The 27,273-nt window shown below is 45.9% G+C and overlaps 1 protein-coding gene across 9 annotated transcripts in view; it reads right to left on the bottom strand.

Moving 5' to 3' along the window:
- Window positions 1-27,005, bottom strand: part of VAV2 (vav guanine nucleotide exchange factor 2) — a 195,918-nt gene extending 168,913 nt beyond the window's left edge. For all 9 annotated transcript variants that reach the window (XM_075578934.1, XM_075578939.1, XM_075578942.1 and 6 more), the window contains exon 1: window positions 25,992-27,005. In XM_075578934.1, the coding sequence (XP_075435049.1) occupies window positions 25,992-26,195 (204 nt within the window). In that variant the 5' untranslated portion in view covers window positions 26,196-27,005. The remainder of the gene's footprint in view (window positions 1-25,991) is intronic.
- Window positions 27,006-27,273: the final 268 nt, after the last annotated feature.

Genomic DNA, 27,273 nt, shown 5'->3' with positions numbered 1-27,273 from the left:
GCGCCATCTTTTTCTGTGCCCTAAGTGGGCAAAATCCTATTCATTCCAATGGCCTTATTATGCAGGACAGCTATGAATATGCCCCACTTCTTGAACACTAGTTAACAGCCGGTATATATCAACAACTATAAAATAGGGATTTAAATGTGTATGTTACCAGGTATAACAGGGATATAAAAAATACTCCTGTTTTGCCCTAGCAGTTACAGCACCAAACTGCCTTTAACTCAGTGTGGCCCTCGGCTTATTCTATTTATATGCATACGTGTGAACTCCCATTCTCTGGCCCAACACAAGTTGACAGCTGCTACCAGCTTTGCTGCAAATGATTTTCACACAAAATGTTCGCTTTGCAGTTTTGGTCTTTTCGACATTAACTCTGTGAACCATCCATGCGAAGACAGCTGTTCTGGGCCTCCGCCTGCCAAATGTCTCCACACTTTAACCCGTCCAGGCTGTTCGATTTGGACAGGATAACCAAGGACCTAATAATCTCTCAGAAGGTCACCTCTAAAGGCGATAACGTGCTGCAGGTAGAGTTGCCAGGTGTCCAGCATTGAACCGGACTGTCCTGTATTTGGACACTGTCCAGTAAAAAATTAGAGGTAATACTGGACATGTATGTGTATACCGGTATTACCTCAATGGACATTGTGATCCGACCAGCTAGGTGGACCGTGGGATTTCTCAGAGCAGGGCTGTTGCAAGAGGGCTGGGCAGCTTCCTTCATCCTGATTGGCTGCTGCTGGATAACGCAGCCAATCAGGAGGCGGTGTCAGGAGCCTGTGGGTGGGGCCAAGGAGAGGAGGAAACAGCATGGAGGTGAGAGGTGTGTGTGTGTCAAGCACGTCGTCCCTTTAACCATTGTGTTCAGTATTTTTGGAGAAGCCACTTGGCAACCGTAGCTGCAGGCGGTACAGACCGCTATGCGCACCCCAAGTGATTATTAACTTAACATAGACCATGAGGCTTTTGTTTTTTTAAATCTGTTACCAAATAGATCAGAGGCGCTGCACTTAAGTGCAAAAAGTAATTGAAATGTTTGTTGCTGCAACCTTTTATTGCACAGAGCTGACATTGAAAAGACCAAAACTGTGCAGAGAAGATTTTGGGTGAAAATCATGTGTTTTGTTGGCACGTAGAATAGACCAAAAAAAAAAAAAAAGCTTTTGCAATAAAAAAAATGGAATTTAAAAAGAAAAGGAACAAAAACGAAGGTAACGGTGATACGTTTAATGACGAACAGATTAAGAAAGAAAAACAGAGAGCAAGTTTTTAGGACTACCCCGGTCTCTTCTTCAGATGAATAACATTAGTTAACCGTTAACGGTGTCACTTTGCCTTACTTTACGTTTAAAATACATACAGTTTTTTCTAGAAACTTGTGGGTACAATTATTAGAGAAATGTTATGTTTCACTCCCTGTGCCAAAAGCCATAACAACAGATATTAAATTAGTGATTAATAGTACAGATTAAAAACTAATAAAAATGTTACTACTGTACCTTATAAATCTTCTTGAACCGTTTTATTACATAAACTACAGTAAGAGGATTGCTTGTAATAATGAAACGTATTTGAAGCCACTGACTGTAGAGAAACCCCTATTACAGGAGGGGGTGGGAGGGAAGGGGGCAACTCCAGTCAACAACAGGTCAGGTTTTCAGGCTATCCCTACTTTAGCACACGTTCATCAGTTCCAGATTCAGCACCTGTGCTGAAGCAGGGATAGCCTGAAAACCTGCCCCGTTGTTGGCCCTTGAGGACAGGCATTGGCCACCCCTGCCCCATGGTATTGTTCCTGGGGGAAAAAAAGAAAAAGAAAAAGGAAAACGATGAAGACGAGTTTTTCTCACGGTTTAAATTGACCTACACTTGCATCTCAAAGCAGCAGCGGATTCTAGGGGTGGGGGACGGGGTGCCCTGAAAACTGATCCATGGTCCAAAACATCCGGGAATCCCCCAGATCCCGAGAAATGTACAGGGTTTATTTGTGCCGGTATTTGACAAAAAAAAAAAAAAAACACAACCTACAAATATGACCTTGGGGTCACCAGCAGAAGGCCGCGATTTCAGATCCTGATGAAGTCACAGCTTTCTGTTGGGCGCCAAACCAACGCGGATCCCACGGTCAAATATTTTTGCCGGTTGTGAAATTGGTTTTTAGGAACCGAAGGGGGGGTGGGAAGGGAAGTACCCGGAGGTGGGGGCACTGCGATTAGTCGGAGTTCAGGCACCATACATCAAAATAGCCCTCTAAAAACAAAAAAAACAAGCAGTGAAAGAAAAGCACTGGTTAATTACGACCTTTTCCCAGAATACCGCACTTAACCTTTTTTTGGCTGCTCTGCTAAGCCATTGCAACGTTCTTTTTCACAGGATGATGGGAAATGGTATGACGTTTCAATGCAGTCAATGGTTTTCCGTGGTTACAGGAAACGGAGATACAAAGAGGGGGCGTTTGGCGTGAAAAAAGCCTAGTAATTCAATAATTAACAAGATAACTAAAAGGTCAGAGAGCTTTCTGCTCGGCAGGTTTAACACCACTTTGTTCAAGTATACACGTTCCTAAGTCATTAAAAGACTGTAACGGAGACCATAATGGGACATACTAAATGAGCGTTTCCACCGGTCACAGGGATATATTTCAGTAAGACAAGGAGAAACCATGCTACCATTCAATATTTACACTAATATGAACCCTATCAGGATACAAGAATAACACTATCCTGCACCAACATTATATCACAACTGTGTCAAGCTATATACAGGCAGTCCTCGATTATCAAACACAATGCGTTACTCAAAATGGCGTTGGATAGCGAAACGTTGTAAAGCGAAACGCGTTTTCCCATAGGAACACTGTTTAAATGAAAGGTTCCGTTCCTGAAGGCATTTTTAATGCTAAAATACACAAAATATTTTACGCAGGCAATAAGATATGCAGCATACACAAATTATATAGTGCATATACTGTATTATATATAATATAACATAATATATAATATAAAAATATAATATATTATATAGTATAATAGTATAATATATATATTATATACACAAACAACTTTGCAAAGCGTCGTAAGAGCGTTGGATAAGCCATTTTGGCGTTGTAAAAATGAACATAGGTATGGATTGCATAGCGTTGGATAAGCCATTCGTTGTAAAACGAGGACTGCCTGAATGTATTCAAGATAAATATATTGATGATGACTTAAAAGCCAGCGGCGAGTTGGTGATGTCACTTTACAGACTGCTGGTAAGAGATGATCTACAAGAGGAAATCTTGGTTCTGAAGGGCAGATCTTCAGTAGGACATTCATAATATAGAGAAGGTAAGAATAACTTTATTTCATATAGCGCCTTTCTCCCAATGGGACTCAAAGCGCGTCACAGTTACAGTACAGCGCGCGGTACGCAGCACATAGGAATGTTACAGACACAGTCCCTGTCCAGGTGAGCTTACAATCTATGTCACCCTGTGCCTCAGGCACCAGAATGAAAGTGACTTGCCCAAGGTCACAAGGAGCAGACACCGGAATTGATCCAGGTTCCCCTGATCCACACTCAGTGTAATTGTTATCGGAGGCATTGTCTTTATTCACTGACCCACTCGTTCTCCCTTCGGTATTTGCACCCCAATACTTAACTGAAGTAGACACAAGGACAGCGGAGGTAGGTGATAGAACAGGAAAGGAAGCACCTATTGCATGGGAACGGCTTTCAGAAAAAGAGGAACGGCAGAACAATAAATAATGAAGCCAAAGAATGATAGCTTCACAGGAAACATGAAATACTTCACTAAAGGGGAAGTGGATTCAGAAAACGGCCTACCAGCAGAGGTGGTGGAAGCCAACACTGTAAAGGAATCCAAAATAGTTTGGAACAGATACACCAGGTATCCTAAATATGGATAGAAAACTTCAATTACTGATTAAATGGAGTCTGAGACTTCCCACCAGGTGGGATAATGGTCACGCTGGGTGGTCCTTATCTGCTAACCATTTCTAAAGTGCATCTGTTACAGTATCTATGTTTATTGATCTGCTCAAATGGGTAATATTTCCGAGTTAATACTCAAGGAATTAAAAAAAACAAAAAAACGATATATGCCAACTGTATACTTAACGACTGAATTATATACTCTGTGTAATTACTGCATGGCTTCTGTAACAATCATTTTTAGCCTGGTTTAAAACATCCCCAGGTGCTCATATAATGTATTTGTTATAGTAAAGATGTAGCGAATACTCCCATCGATGATCCTCCATGTTTCCAATGGAAAGCAGTAGCACATGTCCTGTTAATGCGTCTGCGGGGTTTCCGTGACTGCAACCAAATCACAAGCTGGCAGAGTTCAGAGCCCATATACAGAGCCCACTGTGTCCCCGGCTCAGAGTGAGGCAACGCAGGCTGGAAACACATTGCAAAAGAATGTGTGCAGTGACTCAAACCCTGGTAATCTCAGAGGCACCGCCGCATCTTATGGATTCCCTCAATTATTCCGGTACTTTACAGGGTGAGCCGCGACTATACAATGGGAGCAAGCGCAGGCTGGAAGAGTGCTGTAATGGTCATGCTATAGAAATGTTTATAGGGTATAACTACATGAAATACAATATTGGCCCACTATCCACAACACACAGAAACAATGCCTATTGTATATAGTTAATTAAACATAAACTGTAACGGAATGGTTTAGCGCAGTGCTTGACTCCGTAGGGCTTTCCTTCTACCATAACTTGAACTCCTTCCTATTGTCTCTGTTTGACTGCACATATTTACCCTTGTCATACAAATAAAAGATAATATTATTCTGTGACATTCTTTGACCTCACCCCCAATAATCACGGTGCTACATGCTTTTACTTTCACCAACGTGTGTAGCAGTCTTTCAACAAAGGATCCGGACTAGAAGTGCTTTTGTCCCATTACCAGAGTAACACGCTCGGGTTTCACGGCATGATCCATCATGCTGCCGTTCCTTTCACTCGGAGAAATGAGCCGACATACTAACATGATTCCAGAGTCAAAGATATATATAAAAGTGGCTTCCCTGAGGTTTCACGTGGCTTCCACGGATCCCGGATTGCTGTCTGCCATCACTGGAAGGATTGCCCTACAATATAGTGAACGGTGTGTTTAGGGATCACTTGCAGGGTTACAGCGGTAGCACAGTGGTGTTAATCAATGCACTTGTGAAATATAGGTTGTGGATCACCCGCAGCCTTCTCTCCGCAGAAAAGGTTCTCGTGTAACCTGTGCAGTGGGACAGGTTATAGAGCAGATACAGAAAATAAAGCAGGGGGAGAGAGACAGGTGGGATATAAAGTCCTGGGAGAGAAGATGGGCGGGGGTTCAGATATAAGTGTGTAAATATTTTCTGTGTACCGTGTAAATAATATGTAAAATTGTATATTTCAATTTAAGTTGGTTGCTTTTGTATTGATATGTATCTAAATACGTTTTGTTTTTATAAATAAAAAATACCCTACAATATAGGCTGCACACCAACGCAAGAACGATCATAGCAAGCTAGTCAGCATTAAGGACCACGGTAAAAAGGCAACCCACCCGTTTAAATCATCCGTTTTATTGCATTTTATTTTGGACTTTTACACTTGGAGATCTCCTCTTGCCCTTCCTAATGCGGCTTCAAAATTATTATTTTATTTATTTATTTTTAAATCGGATGCTCCATTCTGAATAAGCGTTTGAAATATGAAGTGCCTGGCAGGTTAAAATGAACTAATTGTTACATCAGAAGCTAAAGATTCAGAAAATCATGATTTTTAACATTGAACAATATATACATTTCTTATTTTGTTTTCTTCCAAAGAGCAGGACACACTCAGAGGGGCCACATACTAATATTAGATTACGATTGTAAGCTCTTCGGGCCAGTGACGCCTTTTCATATTGTTTCACGTCAGGAGCAATTATTCCCATTGTGTCTTATGTCACGTGTATTACTGCTGTAAGGTGCTATGTACCTGGATGGCGAGACAGACAGACAGACAGACTTCTAGGGGTCTTTAAAAAGCACAAGCCTTGGTCCACACATGCTCATCTTTGGTGGGACTATTAAACCGAGCAAAGAGATTGATATTTCTGAGTGGTGTAGATCAGTATACAAATCAGGCAACATTAAATACATTAAACTAAAAATATATGATGCAGCTCGTGAGCATGTAATAGAATATGCACCAGGTTGGTTATTTTACACCTGCCCACTGCCAAGCCCAATAAATGTAAGGAAATAATCCTGTAATGCTTTGTTGGTAATTCATGCAATACAACCAGTAAGAAGTAGTAAGAATATAGTCCAAATCACAGGGGTGGCCAAGTCCAGTCCTCAAGGGCCATCAACAGGTCAGGTGTTCAGGATATCCCTGCTTCAGCACAGGTGCCATCACACCTGAGCTGCTGATGGCTCTTGAGGACTAGAGTTGGCCACCCCTGCTCCAAACGATGAAACAATGCAAATTAATATTTAAAAGAAAAGTGTGACCCCACTCAAGCACAAGGCTCAACAAAAACCCCCATGGAATGCACCACAGATACCAATGTTGTGAGGGGTGGGTTAGTGGCTCACACTTTTACACAGACCATCCCACAATGAGCAGGACTGAGCGACGAGACGTTGTTTTGCAACCTTCACCAGAGTCACAGCTTGGAAAGAAATATTTGACATTTCTCCAAATCAGAAATTTAGTGTGTGAACGAGATAAGTGATCAGGATAAGAAGGGGAAAATTAGGGATATTTGCCAAAAAAAATGTAAAAAACATTCGGACCATCTTACTGCTACATTTAAAGCTGCAGTCCAAGCGTTTCCTCCCCCCCCCCCCTTTTAATATATGCATCAATACAATCCAGACAATGATAAATAATTAGCTAAATTGCTGATCAATCTCTTCTCCTGGGATCAATCGGTGAAGATTCGGCTCGGGGGTTCACTAAATGGCTGCCAGTGCAGCAGAAGAGGACCAAAGAGGCAAATTTCTGTGGGGAAGATCATGTGACCAGGCAGTGACTATATACAATTGGTGCACTGCTAGAGGGCAGAGCTCAAAAAGGGGTGTGCCAGAGTGTTTCAGAAGAGAAAGGGGGTGTAACTTTGTAAATGGTTGCTATAGAAAAAAAATGCTTATTACATTATAAAACATTAAAAATGTAATTCAGAGTTGTTTAAAAAAAATGCTACAATCATAGTAGTAAGTATTTTCTCATAGTGCAGAACAGATTAAAAAAAAAAACACGTAGGGTATTGCTTGGACTGCAGCTTTAAATGCCAGCAAGTCATCTGCAGTTGACAAAATTTGGATGCCCACCAAGGCCATTGACATCCACACCCCTATTTAGTCCAATCTAACCTTACAATCGCCCCCTTTCAGTGTCTAGCAAAGGGATTTCCAGACAGCTTTCAGAAGGCAGTGACTCATTTCACTGCCTAACACACCAGCAGCAATTTGGCCCGTTTCAATTTCCATGCTTCTGTTCGGAGCTATATATAAAAAAAACCTTCCTAACAAATGAGTACTATGTGGAGCATAATGTTTTATTGATGTGGATGGCAAAGCCGAGTCTCGACTAAACATATTATTTCCTTCAGATTTCATTCAAGCCTGGAGCTGGGCAGAACGTGCCAACATGGCAAGGAGGTGAAGAAGAAAAACAATCACCCGTCAATGCAGCCACTAAGCACATCAGGAAAGAGAACCCCAGCGGGCAATGTAGGGAAAGGTTGGGAATACCCAGAATCCTTTGCTATAACCCCAGAGTATAGTCTGGTCACTATTTCTTATAATACCCTTCTTGTTTCAATCTCACCCTTCCTGAGTGACCTGTGGGTATTACATATTCAGTGCTGACAGCTAGCAGACGTCTCAGTGTCAGTGAGGGCAAATAATTTTACCTCTGTGACTCAGCACCCCGATTACATTGCGCATTCTCTGGGGTGGAGATTAATGCTGGCAGATTTATCATTTAACCCCTTCATTCACATAGGGGCAAATGGAAGCTTGAAGGTCCACAAAGCCAATTAAGAAATCTTATGGGATACACAATGCTTATGTTAAGTGAAGATTAGAAATGTACCTAGTCATTAACGAGTCACAATTTGCAGCGATAATGACTGTAATCATGTGTTGACTAATTAGATGTTCCTTAGAAAAGTCATAACCGTGAATAGATTTCCCAAGCAGCCCAGCGAGATGGTGCAGTGCAGAAGCCTTGTAATCCCACTATTTGAGCGGGTGAGTGGTGCATATTCCCAGAATAAATTAGCCGGAGCCGCAGACAGCTTTACTGGGGTCCAGGACAACAGTTCCCACTGCGCCCCCTTCCCCACACACCCCACCCATCCCCAGTGTCGGTGGCCTTGCGAGACCCCCCACCCCCTCACGTCCCCACCGCTCTCCCTCACCCCATGCATCACACACACCTAAAAACCCCTCCTCCACATCACACACCTAATACCCCATGCATCACACACCTAATACCCCCTCCCATGCATCACACGCCTAATACCCCCTCCCATGCATCACACACCTAATACCCCCTCCCATGCATCACACACCTAATACCCCCTCCCATGCAACACACACCTAATGCCCCCTCCCATGCATCACACACCTAATACCCCCTCCCATGCATCACACACCTAATACCCCCTCCCATGCATCACACACCTAATGCCCCCTCCCATGCATCACACACCTAATACCCCCTCCCATGCATCACACACCTAATACCCCCTCCCATGCATCACACGCCTAATACCCCCTCCCATGCATCACACACCTAATACCCCCTCATCCACATCACACACCCAATACCCCCTCCTCCACATCACACACCCAATACCCCCTCATCACACACACCTAATACCCCCTCCTCCACATCACACACACCTAATACCCCCTCCTCCACATCACACACACCTAATACCCCCTCCTCCACATCACACATACCTAATACCCCCTCCTCCACATCACACACATCTAATATCCCCTCCTCCAAATCACACACACCTAATACCCCCTCCTCCACATCACACACACACCTAATATCCCCTCCTCCACATCACACACACCTAATACCCCCTCCTCCACATCACACACACCTAATATCCCCTCCTCCACATCACACACACACCTAATATCCCCTCCTCCACATCACACACACCTAATATCCCCTCCTCCACATCACACACACCTAATACCCCCTCCTCCACATCACACACACCTAATATCCCCTCCTCCACATCACACACACCTAATACCCCCTCCTCCACATCACACACACCTAATATCTCCTCCTCCACATCACACACACCTAATATCCCCTCCTCCACATCACACACACCTAATACCCCCTCCTCCACATCACACACACCTAATACCCCCTCCTCCACATCACACACACCTAATACCCCCTCCTCCATATCACACACACCTAATATCCCCTCCTCCACATCACACACACCTAATACCCCCTCCTCCACATCACACACACCTAATATCCCCTCCTCCACATCACACACACCTAATACCCCCTCCTCCACATCACACACACCTAATACCCCCTCCTCCACATCACACACACCTAATATCCCCTCCTCCACATCACACACACCTAATACCCCCTCCTCCACATCACACACACCTAATACCCCCTCCTCCACATCACACACACCTAATACCCCCTCCTCCACATCACACACACCTAATATCCCCTCCTCCACATCACACACACCTAATACCCCCTCCTCCACATCACACACACCTAATATCCCCTCCTCCACATCACACACACCTAATACCCCCTCCTCCACATCACACACACCTAATACCCCCTCCTCCACATCACACACACCTAATACCCCCTCCTCCATATCACACACCGAACTTCCAACACTGGGTCTACCCAGGAGGCCGCAACAACAGCGGAGAGGTCTGCTGGAGGGGGAGGGGGAAAGCTGGGGACCGGCACCCAGACACTGAGGGGACCATGGGGGCCCTGGCCAGAGGTCAGGCCTAACTGCCAGCACCGGCCAGGCCCCCCGCAGACTCCGGGCCCGGGACACTTGTCCCGGCTCTCCCGTCCTGTCGGCGGCCCTGAAATTAGCCCATTTTATGCATTCCATAAAGGAGCCTGTAAGATACAGACAGATGGCTACAGGGACAGGCGTCGTCCTTTTCTCTCCATGTAATCAAGCCCAAGTCATTCTACATCAGGTTCCAAGTGAGAGACTGTAAGCGCTCTGTGTTAGAATAAATAACCGACAACAAGGGCCGTCGACAGGGGGGGGGGGGGCGGGGAGGGCAGAAGGTACAGGTGTCCCGGGCCCTGCTGGCTGGGGGGGCCCAGTGGCGCAAGTTGGTCCCGACCTCTGGCCAGGCTGCCGGTCCTCTGGCGACCCGTCCCCAGCTCTCTCTCAGATTCCTGCAGGCCTCTATCACTGTCCCACGCCGACGGGCCTCTGTGACGTCAGCGCACTGGAAGTAGTCTTGGCCCAGTATCCGGCGCGCGACGGCATAGAGGGAGGCCCAGCGCGCACCAGCTCATCGTGGGACAGAGGGATAGAAGCCTGCAGGGAGGGAAAGCCAGGGGCCTGGCCGCCGGGCCCAACATGCAGTGTCGGCCGGACGGGCCCCCCGCAGACCATCCACAAGGTAAGTCTGTTTATAAAAAAAATATGTATTGGGGGGGGGGGTCTTTTTAATATGTATAGGGGGAGTGGGGGGATTTTTTAGAGTAGGGTAGTTGATGGAAGGTGGGGACGAGTGAGAGGAGAGGGGGGAGAGGGAGAGAGTGAGGAAAAAAGAGGGAGTAAGAGTGAGACGGAGGGGAGAGAAATTCATGGGAAGAGGGTGGGAAATAGAGGGGACTTGTGATGTGTGAGGGGGGGGGGGCTGGACGTAACTCTAGTCCTGGGCCCTGGGCATAACACTCAATAACATGGGGGGGGGGGCAGATTTAAATCTTACTAATCTCCAGGTGCTCCGTGGGTTTCTTTCCTAGCGCAGAAGGCTGAAGACTGTATGGAGATGACAGACCTCATGTTACCCATGGATGGTTGAAACACAATAGAGCTTGGCCAGGCTAGGAGCTATGAGTTTTGAGCTCAGTGGTACAGTATTAATGCTTCAAACTCATGCAGTAATGGAAAGCTTTAATTTCTTAATAAGCCTACAGGGGTCAAATCAATGAATGCAGATTCCCTGTAAAGAGGCCCTTCTGCGAAATACAGAAAACGATCATTACTGATCAAGTCCCAGCAGAAACATGCAGTGTTACATCTCAAAACGGGCCACATTTACCAAGCAGTGCTATTTCAGGAGACACATTCTGACACTTCACACCCATGTCTGACCCAGAAAGTACCTTCTGTATGTCACCGCTTCGTCAATATGTGCCAACGCATTTTGCTTTCATTTCCACCCATTGTGCGTCCTTAGCTTGCCTCCGTGGAAGCAATGGGGTGCAGATACAGCTCGCTCCCTTCCATTTCTTAAAGCAGCAGTCCCCAATGTAGGTTTGTTTAACCCCCTTCCCTCAGGGGGTCCCCCAGACCTGAAACAAGCGATTCAAAGCTCCAGGGAAGTTGATGAGATCCTTACCGCTAAAAGTTAGTGCTGTGCAGTCCCACCCACCCCCCCCCCCCCCCTTCCCGGATTTCTATAGGCCTGCGTCCCACATGGGGAATTTAAATATCAGGAAGTATCGGTGCTACCTGCACCTGTAAGTATCTTGGGTTCCCTGGCACTGAAATTAAATGCTGTTCAGCTTGGGGGATCCCCTGCTGTTGCAATAGCAAAAATTCACCGCCCCTAGGCACGGCTGTGGCGCCCGCCTCCTTACCTGCTGCCTCCCTCCTCCTGAACCGGAGCGTCAAATGACACCGGGACGTCACACGCATGGCATCACGGTGCGAAGGTAGCACAACGTCATTTGACACTTCAACGTCGCTTTGCCATGGCAACGAGACACCGTGACGACACATTGATGACGTCGGTTCAGAAGGAGGTGGGTGGCAGGTAAGGAGGCGGCCGTAACAGATTAAATTGATTTCCCATTAGGCCCGGGAGCGCAGCAAAAGTATATGGGGCAGGCATTTTGCCGCCCTAGCCCCGGGCCGAACGAGAAATCCGCTACCAACAGCAAGCTCTGGTTTATCATCAGATGCAAGATCAAGAGCAGGGGTGACCAACTCCAGGCCTCAAGAGCCATGAACCGGTCAGGTTTTCAGGATATCCCCGCTTCAGCACAGGCGGCTCAGTCAAAGACAGCCACCTATGCTGAAGCAGGGATAACCTTAAAACCTGGCCAGTTTGTGGCCCTCGAGGACCATCTAGACTATATATAAAAATGAATTCTCTCTAACCATTGAGGTGTTTTAGAAGAGGCTGTACACGTTCTCCTTTGTGGATACAGAACAGAGACGAGAAAGTCGAGAATTTGAACATCCGGACCCTCCCGTTGTTTTTTTGTTTCCCGCTTGGACCCTGTGGGAGTTCCCCTCGCTCTACCAGATATAACATTAGATATCGGTCAACCAGTTGCACTTCAAAACATTCTTCTTCGTTTAACTTGTTGAGTAATTGAGTGACTATATACAGTGGTTGATCACAGTTACGCCACCAAGCAACCCAACAAATCATTTCCAATTGTGTTAATAAGCTACTCCCTTATCTGTTTACTTGAATAATACAAGTGTGTGTGGACAGCTGTAAATCACAAAGTTATCATTTATTCAAATTCCCATTTCCCAATAATCCAAAACAAACACCCTTTTGGCAACACCAAAACACGGAAAATATTTTCAGAACCAAAACACGGGGGGGGGGGGTCACATCCACATGTTTAATACAGAATCTCTATATTAAGTTGAGATTGTGATCTGCATAGTTCATTAATACATTGTGTATTTGTAGGTTGCACACATACTATACACACCTGCTCTTACCCATACCTCCCTGTCACCTCTTCTCCTACTAATTGTGTTAATACTGACTAACCTTTAAAACTCGCCCCACAAATCAAGCATCCCAACAGCCTGCGCTCATGGCCACTGTCCCACACCCACAGTCACTCCTACCAACCATTGTGGCCAAGCACTGCCACCTACAGCACTTATTCCCTCACCTGCTGTCTCTGTAAGTCTCCCAACATACAACTTAGATTGTAAGCTCTTCAGGGCAGGAATTTCCATTCCTATTGTCTGATTTTGCTGCACTTATATTATTATTATTATAATAATTCCCTGTACTGTATTCTTTGTGACGCGCCGAGTACACTTTTGGCGCTATATAAAGGACAGACAGACGGACAGACATACATGGCAGGAGTTAATCTTTTTTCCTACGTGTACCTTTTTTTATTACAAATAGATGAATTTTGGATTGGGGCATTTTTCTTTCGTTGTAAAATAATCCTCTGCTCGTTTTCACCTTCAGAAAAACAAAGCCTTCCAATGATTATGAAAACGGACGTTCTAATGACTTTGCTCTTCACTGCCTTACATTGAACTAGGAACATTGCATTCTCCTTTCCTTGGTCATATATATGCGCACTCCTGGTAAAAACCGCACAGATTGAACATACTGGAAACAGGCCTTTTACTGTCAATTTAATACACCATTAAGAGGATGTTAAATCATGATACAAACATTAGACAGGATTGAGAAAATTAATCCAAGAAGCCATTATAAAAGTATATAATGCACCACGTCGTCATACAACATTCCTTTCCGTTTAAGAAAAGGTTTGACAATTCTTCCTAATCCCACATTTACAAGAGATTAACGTCAGCTACTGTATACACTGCTCTGCTTGAAGAATAGGTATTCGCATGCCTCTGCCTGTGCATTCATTTGTGACTATGGAGTCAAGGTGAGCGACTTCTATTGTGTTGGTTGAGAAAACATTTATGTTCATAAAGTACTTAAAAACAAGGATGCCATTAGATCAGCGAATTTACTAGTGTGTACTACACTGCTTTGCAACCACCGTTACTGTACATGTTCTACCCTGCACCGCAGCTGACTAAGGGGGGGTTATTCATACAACTGGGGTAGTCCCAATTGACTGCAATGGGAGTTTCCATGTCAGTGCCCCAATTGGTGCAGTTTAATAAATAACCCCCAATGCATCAATCTTTACCACACTCTGCAAACGCTCAGATGAATATATGACACCGTAATCCTCCTAGAGTTGTACCCTCTTGGGTGTTCACATTAAAAACACTGCCCAATGAAATCAACATTTTCTGCACCTGCAGAATTCTCTAGTGTAGCTACGGACTAGAGAGACAAAAAAAATCTGCCCTCAAAGAGTCAGTGGTAGGACGCACCTACAAGGAAGGACTTCATCCAGGGACACGGGAATCCCCCTCTCGTCTTGCTGATGAATTCTTTTGCAAGTTCCTGTACCGGGGCATTTGTGGCATTCTTGCAAACACAGGTATGTCATTTTGACGTCCTTGGAGTTGCATATGCAAGGTGAAAAGCCTGGGGCTAAACCTCATCACAGTAGTTTAAAGAACTGCATGGTAATCCAATAAAATCAGATGTTGGCAGAATGACATTCAAAGCTCCGATTATACAATGAGCTGCAGAGAAGTGAGAGATTGGAAGGCACTGAGAAGGAAGGGAAGGGAAAGTCGTCCTCCTCCATATGGCTGTATACATGTATTATCTCCAGCAGTTTATTGGATTGGGCAAATAATTCCATGCTACAAGTGAAACAGAAATTACTTTTCAATGCTGTATTTTAGCCATATGGATATCCATCCTAAGCTACTTTCTGGTACCAGATGCCCCACTTACAGTATCAGCTAAGTGCCTCTAAAATTACCCCACTGGAGAAGATAAAAAACAGAACTGGCTCATTTCTACCACCTCTGGCAAAAGGTTCCATTGTATTTTCTATGTCGGTTGCACTTGTATTAGAAGGTCCCTGTATATTTTGTGTAAAGCGCTGCGTACATCAGTGGCGCTTTAAAAATAAATAATATACAGAACATGAAATGCTCCGACTCATCAGCAGAAACAAAACAGGACCCGAGCCGAGGGTGTGGCAAGGTTCAGCGCAGGGGCGGCCAACTCCTGTCCGCAAGAGCCACCAACACGTCGGGTTTTCAGGACATTCCGGCTTCAGCACAGGTGGCTCAATCAGTCCCAGCATCAGCACAGCTAGCTCAATCTTTGCCTGAACCACCTGTGCTGAAGTCCGGATATCCTGAAAACCTGACCTGTTGGTGGCCCTTGAGGACTGGAGTTGGCCACGCCTGGTTTAGAGTATAATAGAACCCGAGAGCCTGACATGCACACACACGGCAGAAAGACCAGGATGTGGAGAATTAAATAACTACAAGGAACATGTTGCCGCAGAGAACCCCTGCCCCCAAAAAAATAAAGTGGCCCCTTCAATCTGTTTGCAGTGTTAGGATTAGTAAATATTGGCTCCTCTGCATGTACATACCCCCATTACCATACCATCCATGTTACAACGCTCTTATTAGAGCGTAACGATAGCATGCTGGCATGGGATGCTTTTTGGAACTCGAGAGCCTCACTGACGGCTTTGTGATTAGCCGAGAAGGCTCATGACCAATACAGAAGGTCGGAGAGGGGAACCAAAGTCCAAAGAGAGGAACCAAAGTCCAAGTAGCACCTTAAGAATGCGCTCCATCAGGTACGGCGTAAAGAAATAAAATGCTTATGTTCAGAGAGAATAAATGTAGAGAGAGGAGATCTGCGGGGTTAAGAAAAATGAAATTAAACCAACCTTTATTAAAAAATAATAATTCTGAAAACAAACATGTGATAATATAATTAAATCCAACATACGCAGCACTGACAGGAGGTTGTACAGAGCACACACTGCACTGGTTATTGAAGCTCATGAATCCTACTTTGTTTGTAGGTTACAATACCTGTGATCCTTTTGGGCCAGAGAGAAATGCCCCATGGCAGGGAAACGGTAAATTGCTCCCAATTACTATGATAAATGAATGTGTTCGCTCTAACATGATACACTGCCCAGTAACGGCCACGCTGGTATTCTTTGCACTGGAAGCATCCAGCACATGTTCACAGGACAAACGTTACACGCCTGAGGCCACAGTGAGAACATACAGCGTCTCGTTGCAGGCCTCTCTGGCAGCAAAAGGGTTAAGACAAGTGTTGCGGACCCCAATAGGTCATCTTGGTTTACATAAAATTATTGGCGTTGAATGTTTCAACTGTACCAAGTGTCTCCTCTTCTGCAGAAGAGTTGGGCCCAGATGCTCCAATGCTACCGTTAGTCACTTTTCACGCTAAAAGTAATGGTGTACTGTATCTTCATAGAACAATAACGTTAACTCAGTGGTGCGCAAAGTTTTGATCCTGCACCCCCCCTCCAGGTTCGCGCCCCCCTTCCTGCTCGGCTCCGGCGTTAAATGACATTGCGGGTCATGTGATCACACAGTTACCATGGCGACATGTCGCCGAAGACCAGGTAGAAGCTGTAGACGCCTCGCGTGGTCCTCCCGGCATTTAATTTAAATCCTTGGGGAGTGCGCGGGACCTCTGTAGCCGCCGCGCGCCCCCCCTTGGAAAATCTCACGCCCCCCCACTTTGCGCACCCCTGAATTAAGCCATGTTCTCTTCAGTAAAGAGCCAGGCATTAAGTAGAATGGACATTGGTCCTAACCAGAACATCCCATATCCACTAAAGTCCGTTAGAGGTCAACGAGGGGACTTAATGTTATTTAAGTTATACTTGGCCTTGGCGTTCGTACTATGCAGACGCTGAAATAGGGCTTTTGCCGTGTCCGGCCGGGTGCAACACCCCAACAGAGGTTATTTAAACAGTAGAGGAGAGGGAAATAATGCTCGCTCTACTTCAGCCTATTCCCGGGGCTGGATCAGTGCAACACTAGCACTGGCTCGGCGGCGTTTGGGGAATAACGCAATGCTGTGCGTCAATAAGTAGGACACTGAGCGTATGCCAATAAGATGTCATGCATGGTTTTTGCATATAATTAACTTTGAGCATGGCATGTTAATAATGGGGGAACAGACCAGCCATTCCCTTTGTACATACGGTCACGTTACGAGTCCCGATTTAACAGAGCTTTGAGCATCTGCCCCCTGGTGGCATTTTCAGACCACCACCTCCTAGGACAGGTGTAGCCAACGCCACTCCTCAATCGACACCAACAGGCCAGGTATTAGGAATATCTCTGCTTCAGCACAAGCGGCTCAAATCGGTCCCAGCTTCAGCACAGGTGGCTCAATTAGTGGCCCACTGATTGAGCCACCTGTGTTGAAGCAGGGATATCCCAAAAGCTTGACCTGTCGGTGGCCCTTGAGGACTGGAGCTGGCCACTCCTGTCCTACATCAGCAATTTCCATGGTGGTTCAACAAAAACGTGACAACTGCAAAGAATGAGAGAGAAACACCATCTTCACTAAACAGCATTGTACTTGCAAAGCAGCATCTGAGAGCCTCCTTGTCCGTGTGAAGATTTGTGAATGATGACCAGCGGGGGACTCCACGTTCATCTACCAGAAACCGCTAAGGAGATTGTATTCCTCTTTCTGATGTGGAGAGGAAGGGGGAGTGGGGGGGGGGGGGAAATCAAGTGCCAGCAGGAGCGCTCAGATAGAGCTTTGATATGAGATAGTTTTGCTTTCTGGGTTCAGAGAGCAAAGTGTCCTGCAGACCCCTTGCCAGGAACAAACGGAGATTGTTTGGCTCCATTCATGAAAGTTGATTGTGCCGTTTCCTCCACTTTTGAATCAATATCCACAGCGCACGGGCATTGGCAGCAGTTCTAAGCGCTCGCAACAGTGGTGGACGGTTACTTATTGTTAGAAGAAAAGTCGCTCTTTGTAGTCATGAGTCACTCAATCATTAATGGTTCGGTCAACCTTAGCTTGCTACTTATTCCTTCAATTTAACCTCATATTGAGGACGCACTTTATACCTTCTGTAGAATTCGACATTTTAGGTTTTACAAAGAACGCCCTACTCTGCAATGCAGGAGTGGCTACCTCCTGCACTCAAGGGCCACCACCAGGCCAGGTTTTAAGCATACCCCTGCTTCAGCAAAAAGGTGGCTCCGTCATTGACACATCCAACTGTGCTGAAGCAGGAATAGCCTAACAACCAGACCTGTTGGTGGCCCAGGAGGACGCCACCCCTGCACTAATGTAACCAATGCAGCGAGGAAGCTTCCCAGAAATGCACTCCACTTGTGCCAGGCCCCCTCACCAGTTTCAGCCAGACCAGGTTTGTTGACAAAATAAAACTGGACCAATGCTTTTATGGGACACTGGACTGTGTTTGGAGTAACTCGGGACAGAAGGTCACATCGCCCCCTCGGGATTACAGCGAGAAGCAAGTTGCCACCCAATTAAAGATACATTGGCAGTTATTCATTTAACTGCAAATCGTGACAATGGGGCTCGATCACACAAAATGGCAATTGCAATTTAATGAATAACCCCTATTTAACCTTGACACTGCCACAGGGTCCTCAATGGTACCAGACATGGCTGGACTCCGGATGCCAGAAACCGAGGTGGAGGGGGCGCACCACTTCTGTTTGGATCGGGCTGGCAGCTCCTTCAGGTTTCTGAGAACTTTACGCCCCGTTTTGTTTCCCCTGGAGGGCCGCGGTACTGGTAACTACATCGGTATGTAATCTCAAGAACCAGGGGGTCTCCAGAGCTAAAAATAACAGGGTTCAGCTACACCCACTAGCCATGTTGTAGAATGAAAGGGGGAAAAAAAAGAGCTGGGAATTAAAAATACAAAACAAATAATCAGTGTTTCCAGACGTCAGAACTAACCAAGGACGCAAGGACGGAGAGAAGCAAGTAACATTCTAACAATGTAACAGCAAATAAATACACACAATAGCAAAAACAGCAACAACAACAATATCACTGACGTGATGGCTGGTTTGAAACAGTTTGAGTCAGAGCAGTCCCCCTTCATAACAAAACAAATACACACACACACACAGCCAAAAAAGGTACAGTAATTAGGCTGCGCTTATAGTGGCGGTGACGCCACGTCAAAACAAATGCTTTGTTGCCGTCGTCGGCGCGACCAAGCGATAGCGCTACCAAAAATCTGGTAGTCATTGTTTTATGATTTTTTTTCGGCGACGATCTCCCCTTGCGGCCAATCAGAAGCTTCTCCGTCCCTCTGCCCTCCCCCTTTTCTAACGTCGCTGGCCTTGTAGCCAGCGACGTTGCCTAAACTTAAATTACAACTATCGCGATGGCGACCGGTGACATCATCGGTCGCGTCGCCGTAAGTATAAGTGCAGCCTATAGTGCCGGTGATGCGACAAAACAAATGTAGGTACGAGGATGTCTCCCCGGGCTGGTCTTATACTAAAAACAAAACAATCCTTTATTGGATAAAGTAACATTAATAAATGTCTCCTGAAAACAGGCGACCGGGTTCCCGCTGACGGGGACTCGCGCTTGTGTTGGGAAGGGCATCCCAGGGATGACAGAAGACCGACCTTGGATGAAGGTGAATTAGGGCAGGGGTGCGCAAACTGGGGGGTACGCAGTATTTTCCAGTTGGGGCGCGGCAGTTGCAGAGGCCCTGCGCTCTTCCCCAAGGCATTTAAATGAAACGCTGGGGGGGAATTGCGCGAGGCCTCTGCAACGTGACGTCACATGATCCCGCAATGTCATTTGACGCTGGAGACAAGTTAAGAAGGGGGGCACAGCATCAAGAGGGGCGCCGGGGAAGTTTGCGCACCCCTGAATTAGGGAATCTGTGGGACTTGTCTCTATAACAGACCTCCTTGTTACTGTCCTGGCCAAGCAGGGTAACTAACCCTTACGGGGTCATTACACCTTCAGGTCGGGGACTCTTAGAATTCCCTATGGACGACCCCTTAACTAGGATGAAGGCAATGAAAAAAAGTCATGTCAAGCAAACCTTTTGCACACACACACACACACACACACACACACACACACACACACGCGAGCTCTAATTATTATACACATTGTTGGCACCACAATATAAATGCAGGTGACATAACATCAATAATGGTATAATAATGTATCACTGTCTGCAAACAATTTAATGCAAACCAGAGCAGCTAGAATGAGTTCTACAGTTTCCGTGCATGTACTTGGAGGTCTGACAATGCAGACAATGTTACTGTATTAAATATGTGCAGCTCTGTAAAACCAAGCTAACGTATCAGTGCAGGGCATGGCCAGTGTTGCTTGTAATGAACATAGAAGGGTTTCTTCTATTGCCCACAACCTGACGACACAAGAGGGAATACATAAGAGATGCATTACAGGAGTTATATAGCAAATGAAAATATCCCTTGTGAGCATATTCACATGTCTCAGCCATGTCTGCAACCCTGCTTTGCAACATTATCTCCTAGCTGCAACATACAGTGCTTCCACTGCAGCAGGGGATTCTGGGAAATGAGCACACAGTTACCTTTTGCTTCAAATCCATTTTGACATGGACCCCTTTAAGCTAATGCATGTAGCATTACACAGCTTTTCGGTACAGCCTGGGTTAAAATGCATAATAGCCAGTAAACCTACTCACAGAAACAGCCGTATCAACCTTTAGGGTCTCATCAGTGCGAGTCCTGGTTATATTGGCTTTGCAATTTGAAGCTTGGATAGGTTTCACACCACACCTACGGTTACAGTTGGTACAAAAAGTGATAAGAAACCTCCAATGTACAGCCTACAGCAAATGAAAATATCACCTGTGAGCACCTTCACATGTCTCAGACAGGTCTGCCACTCCGCTTCCCACTATTATCTTCTAACATACAGTGCTTCCACTGCAGCAAGGGATTCTGGGAAATGAAATGGAGTTATTTACAAAGCGACTGCAGCAGTTACCACGTCATAACCATTTAGTGAATAAAACACCTCCCTGTGAAAGGTTCCTTATGGCTCTTAGGCGGTATGCTGCAAAGCAATATCTCCCTGGCTCGGGAAGATGTCAGCACCGTAGGTTCAAATGAATAGAACTGAAACCATACTGAACAAGGGGAAAACGACTGCACAGTACACTGAATAGACACCTAAAACAACCAACTGATGGGATACCCAAACCAACCAAGAGAAAAGCGTCACCAGAGTGACCTGGTGCTTTTAGATTTATTGGTCTGGATAAGTACATCCATTTGAATTATTGTAATAAATAAAGCAGAGGCAGCTGTGTAACCATCCTGAATGCAGAGTTTTCTACATTGCTTCAGATGGATTGCATAGTACAGAGGGGTTCAACTCCAGGCCCCCTCAACAGGACAGGCTCAATTGAACCACCTATGCTGAAGATGGGATATCCTGAAAACCTGACCTGGTTGGGGGTGGGGGGGAGGGGAAGAGGGGGTGGGGGTCTTGAGAACCCCCGGCATAATACAAGGAAATAAATATTTAAGCAAACGTGCTCATTTGTGAACTACTTGTCTGGCATATTTTGAACAAGGAGAAGGTTTGTTTGTTTGTTTGTTTGTTTGTTTCAAAAGAATGGGGTTTTTTTGAGTTTTTTTTTTTTAAACACATTAAAACAGACACTGCAGGTCTGAGGCTGCACCCCCGCTAGAGCTGAGAGGGCGGCGCTTGCCGAGTTCACTTTGTACAAGGTGAATTCTCACGTCCCCGCTCGCGCGGCGTTCATGCGCGGGCAAGCACGCTCTCCCAAGCTTGGGAAGTCAAAAAAAAAGTGTTCAAAGCGCGCTCAATAGGGCCCCCCCCCCCGCGCGCAAAATTCACAGGACACCCGCGCTGATGCTTGGAGAGTCGGTGACGTCACCACTCAAGCATGAGCGCGGTCAGCGGCAGCGGGGCCGCAGACTAACGCTCATCGGAATGTTTATGAAATTAAGACACTGTAGCACAGGGAGCGGCCAACTCCAGTCCTGAAGGGCCACCAACAGGTCAGGTTTTGTTAGGATATCCCTGCTTCAGCCTGCGCTGAAGCTGGGAGTGATTGATCCCAGGTTCAGCCAGGTGGCTCAATTGAGCCACTATGCATTGGAACCGCTGCTCTAATGTAAGGGGGGGGATCTTCAAACACTGTAAAGCAGGGGGGCGCAGCGGATACAGAGGTCCCAGGCTCTCCAAAGCATTTAAAATTAAATGCCGGGGGAGCGCACGAGGCCTCTGTAACTAACTTACCTGTGCTTCCAGCGACGTGTCACCTTGGTAACCATTCAGGTGACCCCAGCGGCGTCATTTGACGCTGGAGCCGAGGGGGGCCTGAGCAGGGGAGGAGAGCAGGGAGGGGGGCGCAGGGAGAAAAGATTGCCCACCCCGGCTGTAGCGTACTTGAGGTTTATGTTAACGTTCTCTAGATTAAGAAACAGACATTTATTTTCCAATTAGAGAGAGAATTATTAGAAAGGTGTCCTAGAGGCATATTCTGACACGTCCCCATCAAAACACTTGCAGCAGCAGTTCGTGCTGATCATCATGTATTTACAGGCATACCCCGGTTTAAGGACACTCACTTTAAGTACACTCGCGAGTAAGGACATATTGCTCAATAGGCAAACGGCAGCTCACGCATGCGCCTGTCAGCACGTCTTGAACAGCAATACCGGCTCCCTACCTGTACCGAAGCTGTGCGCAAGCGGGGAGACTATAGAGCCTGTTACACATGCGTTATTTATATATCAGTTATGCACGTATAGGACGTTTGCAGTACAGTACATGCATCGATAAGTGGAAAAAAGGTAGTGCTTCACTTTAAGTACATTTTCGCTTTACATACATGCTCCGGTCCCATTGCGTACATTAATGCGGGGTATGCCTGTACTTACTTTATGAGACCTCTTATTGCCCTTTCCACAGCTCTTTATATGTGACAATTGATGCTGTGTTCAGGAGATAGAAGCGTTTGAAATATTAAAGCATCCGGGAGGTTCAAGTGAAGCTCTCCCCAGAGCCCAGTGGGGTCTGAAAGGTTACCATAGTAAGCTCAGAAGCTAGAAATTAAGAAAACCCTGTTTAGCACTAGAAAAAAACACACAAAGAAAAGCAGGACCTGCTCAGGGGGCAAAATGCTAAGATCACATGAGATAAAGTTATATAGGCTTCTGGGGGCAGAGGTCCTTTGCAAACAGATCCCAGGATATCTGGCCGTTTCTCACAGCTATAAACAAACATGCTCAGAGAATTTAGCAAAAATGCTTTTGCCAGACAGATCCTGCAGTGGATATACGGTATTTTGGTGCAGTGTAACGTAATACTGCGTTTGTATACAGCAATGCAAGGCCATGCTGCAATGTACTTACAACAGGGGTTCTCAACTCCAGTCCTCAGGATCCCCTCCAATGGGCCAGGTTTTCAGGATATCCCTGCTTCAGCACAGGTGGCTCAGACGAAGACTGATGATATGTATATATCGCCATCTATGTACATAGCGCTTCACAGCAGTAATACGTGGGACATAATAATAGCACACATACTGGGAATAAGCGCTTCAGACAGAAAAGTCCCTGCCCCAAAGAGCTTACAATCTAAGAGTTAAGTAGAAAGAACATACCGAGAGTGTAGGTGGAAGGTGTTCTGGAAAGTGCGTCTGCAAGGGGCCATGGTTGATGTATGAAGTGTATAGTATGACAAAGGTCAGTGTTTGACCGAAACGTTGATCTGTGTGGATTAAAATTCTTTTTTTTTGTATGAAGACCTCTGGAGCGCTGGCTCCTTGTTTTAGGAGGATGTGTGCTGAAGTGTATAGTATGACAGCCACCTGTGCTGAAGCAGGGATATCCTGAAAACCTGACCTATTGAAGTGGGAGGGGGGGGGGGGTGTTTTGAGCACTGGAGTTCAGAACCCCTGACGTAGGACCATACAAGTAAAATACATCCATTCCCAATGATCCTACCATATAATCTGTCCCAGCAACATCCCAGTCAAGTTATGCAACTCCAGAGAAAATGTAAACAAATTAAAACTTGTATTAAATACCCCAGAAGGGGGTCTAATCACTGTAAACCAACAGCGTCTGCATTATTCCATTAACTCCTTCATAGTCGGAGGTCATATACTCAGAAACAGGGAAGCTCAACTCCAGTCCTCAACCCCCCCCCGCCCCCCAAAACAGGTAAGGTTTTCAGGATATCCCTGCTGCAGCACAGGTGGCTCAATTAGTCCCTGCTTCAGCACAGGTGGCTCACCACTTGTGCTGAAGCTGGGATATCCTGAAAATCTGACCGGTTGGCGTGGGTGCTTGAGGACGGGAGTAGAGCCCCCCTGCTCTAAGATGTTGTATGATCTTTGGGCGGGGGGTGGTGTGTTTATATATATATATATATATATATATATATATAATGTAACCAATGTGGTCAACCGTGTCTGCTGAATTATTTCCAAGGGGGTAAAAGAAAAGAAAAAGTGTGTCACCTGGCCTATAATGAAACAAGTAGCAACTTAAGAGGCTAGTGAATTGGATGGGTGCTGTAACAGGCACCCGAAGCATGAGGCATCAACTCTGACCATTAGAGTGGACACCCACTAAAATCTCTCACTCACTTGGGATGTCATCAGTAAGAACATAGAATAATCGAAAAGGATAATCTAACATTCGCCCTCGAATAAGATTTGAATATCACAAGCAACACTTTATTGCAGAATTCAGTTGATGCCTAGAAATGGGATAATCAAATGGATTTGTGGAAACCATGTGTAGGACGTTGGGTGCTCCTGTAGGCACCCCAAAGCAATAACCCTGACCATTTTTAACGGATACTGGACGACAACACAAATTTTTTTAAAAAAATCAAAAAAATTAAAAAAAAAAAAAAAAAATCGAGCCAATAGGCAACAATACATTACCAAGCAATACTCATTAACATATCCACTCACATCACACAATCTAATGGCAAACAGTAATAGGATTTTCCCTGTACACCATTCAGTGGCAAAACAGCAAGCAAGGAATTATAGAGCATAAATGACTAACATCCACCCACCTCCCAGATTATGGATCACAGCACAATCACACTGTTAATTAACAATGTAACAGTCTTAATGGAAGGTTTATTGCAAGCCAGAAAACCTGCACAAATAGCATGTACTCCATGTGGTTCCACTATTCTATTTCACCTTGGACCCCTTGAATGCAAGTCTCTGAAGTGCAGTAACATAGGAATCTGACATGTGGGGCAATGTGACAGAGTAGCACACTGTCCCTACAATTAACCCATTCACCCCAGGCCATGTCAAAAGAATATGAACACAACATGTGATTATAGATTTGTGCAGGCTGGTGTCTCATACATTCAGCATTTACACTGCAGAACACTACATAAAATGTCTAGTAGGCTGTAAGATGAAATAAGTATTACAAATAGACAAATACACCGTTCCCACAATCCACTGTGTGAATCATTTGTTTCAGTTTACTGTATGATTAAACAGGCTGTGTTTAATTAAAACTAAGACATCACTTTAGATGACAGGTGAAAGAGTAACCGTTTTTTTCTTCCATGCACCCTAAAAGCTGTGGTAGATGTATGTTTGGCAATCTGAAGGATGGTTTCAATAAAACACTGCAGGCATTTGGTTACCCTAAAATACAATGGGTTTACAGCTCACCTGGCAATACATAGGAATGAGATGATCAGACTCCTGCAGTGCGGCAAAGCTTAAAAGCTAAAGTCTGGGTTCAGATACACACTAAACTCCCTTAGGATTTCTCTGGTGGCTTTAAAAGACATGATATGGCCAATAGTGAGATCACAGCCAATAGACAATACATTTCAACAGCTTGAAGACCTGAGATGAAGCACTTACAAGAAAATAACTCCATAAATGTGCATTTGTACAAGATGGATAGGGTAAATATGGGATCAATGTGGGACACCACTGAGAAAAAACCCCAGCAGGTGTGCATTGAACCTCTTCAACAGCTTGCAATGCCACCAGCAAATACATGTGGCTTGTGCCTCCCATCCCTGTCCCCCTTTTTACCTGTGACATCTGTGGCCTGAAATTGATGTCCTTTAGGTCAATAGATCCAGGTGACACGTTGTGAAGCAGCTGGCAGAGCAGGACCCCATCCCTCAGGGCTTGGGCCAAGTCAAAGACCACAGCTGTTGGCCACACCACCCTGTGGTCCGGTGGCAAAACTTTGCAGTCTATCAACCATCGTCCACATTGCCTCCACTCCTCCATGACTAGAAGCCAGGAAAATAAAACCCCCACAGAGAAGATACCAGCAAGGATCTCCCTTCTCCGAGACACAGAGCAGACCCTCCTCCAGGCAGGGGGTCAGGCAGCCCCTCTCTCCAGATATGAAGAAGTTCTCGCTCTTCTCATTTATTCTATGTAGGGGCTCTCAGGAAGATCCATGACAGTGCTCACTCCTCATGCTGAATCCTCCATGTCCATGCTCCCCCTCCAGTGTGTGGAGGGACCACCCTGCTCTGCAACACAAGCAGCACCTAAACCCCCTTGTGCTAAGTAACCCTTTGCAGGATGAGCTGGAGATCCCCCCCTCCCTCTGGAGTTTAGGGTAACACTTCCTTGTAGATGTATCTCCCTGGATCTCTTGCTGTGTATTAATCAAACACTCTTTCCTCATGTGCCTTGCAGATCCTTTTTTTTTTAAGGTGGGGAGGTGGGTTCACCTCTGAGATTCCTTCAATCTGAACACACAGGCACAGGCTCCCCTGCCTTTAGGAGTCCATAATCTGCTCTCATTGTCCTGAGTATAACATGCAACAAAAGAGGAGGGAGGTCTGTGCATGCACAGAGGGGCTGCAGAATAAAGGAGCCCTGTGGCTGCAGAAAGGCAGGAGGGTCCTCTCACCTCCTTCTACTCCTCCCACTTCTCACTCTCCGTCAACCCTTCCTCCCCGCAGCTTCTCCCTTTCTTTCTCTACCTCCCTCTCACACTCTTTCTCTCCACCGGACTCTCGCAGCAGAGAGCTCTGCTCTGATTCAACGCGCGTTCGCGCTTGGTGACACAGGGGACGCGCATGGTGCGGGGCTGGGTGGGTCAGTTGCAAGACAGAGGAGGGGGCGTGCCCCTGGTAAATGGGGGCGTGCCCCTGGTAAATGGGGGCGTGTCCTCACTTCACTGCCCTTCCCTTGTGCAACTCTGTCACATTGTTACCTTGTGTACCATACTGTGCATACAGTACATACTGTATATGTCCCATACTGTGCATACAGTATATGTACCACAGTATTAAAATAAAAAGTATTGGTATTGTGCATGTCTGCAGAAGAGACCAACTCAGTTAACCCG

This window comes from Ascaphus truei, chromosome 21 (genome assembly GCF_040206685.1).
Source record: "Ascaphus truei isolate aAscTru1 chromosome 21, aAscTru1.hap1, whole genome shotgun sequence".
In the NCBI taxonomy this organism is placed as follows: Eukaryota; Metazoa; Chordata; class Amphibia; order Anura; family Ascaphidae; genus Ascaphus; species Ascaphus truei.
This window is presented reverse-complemented; position numbering and strand designations above follow the sequence as displayed.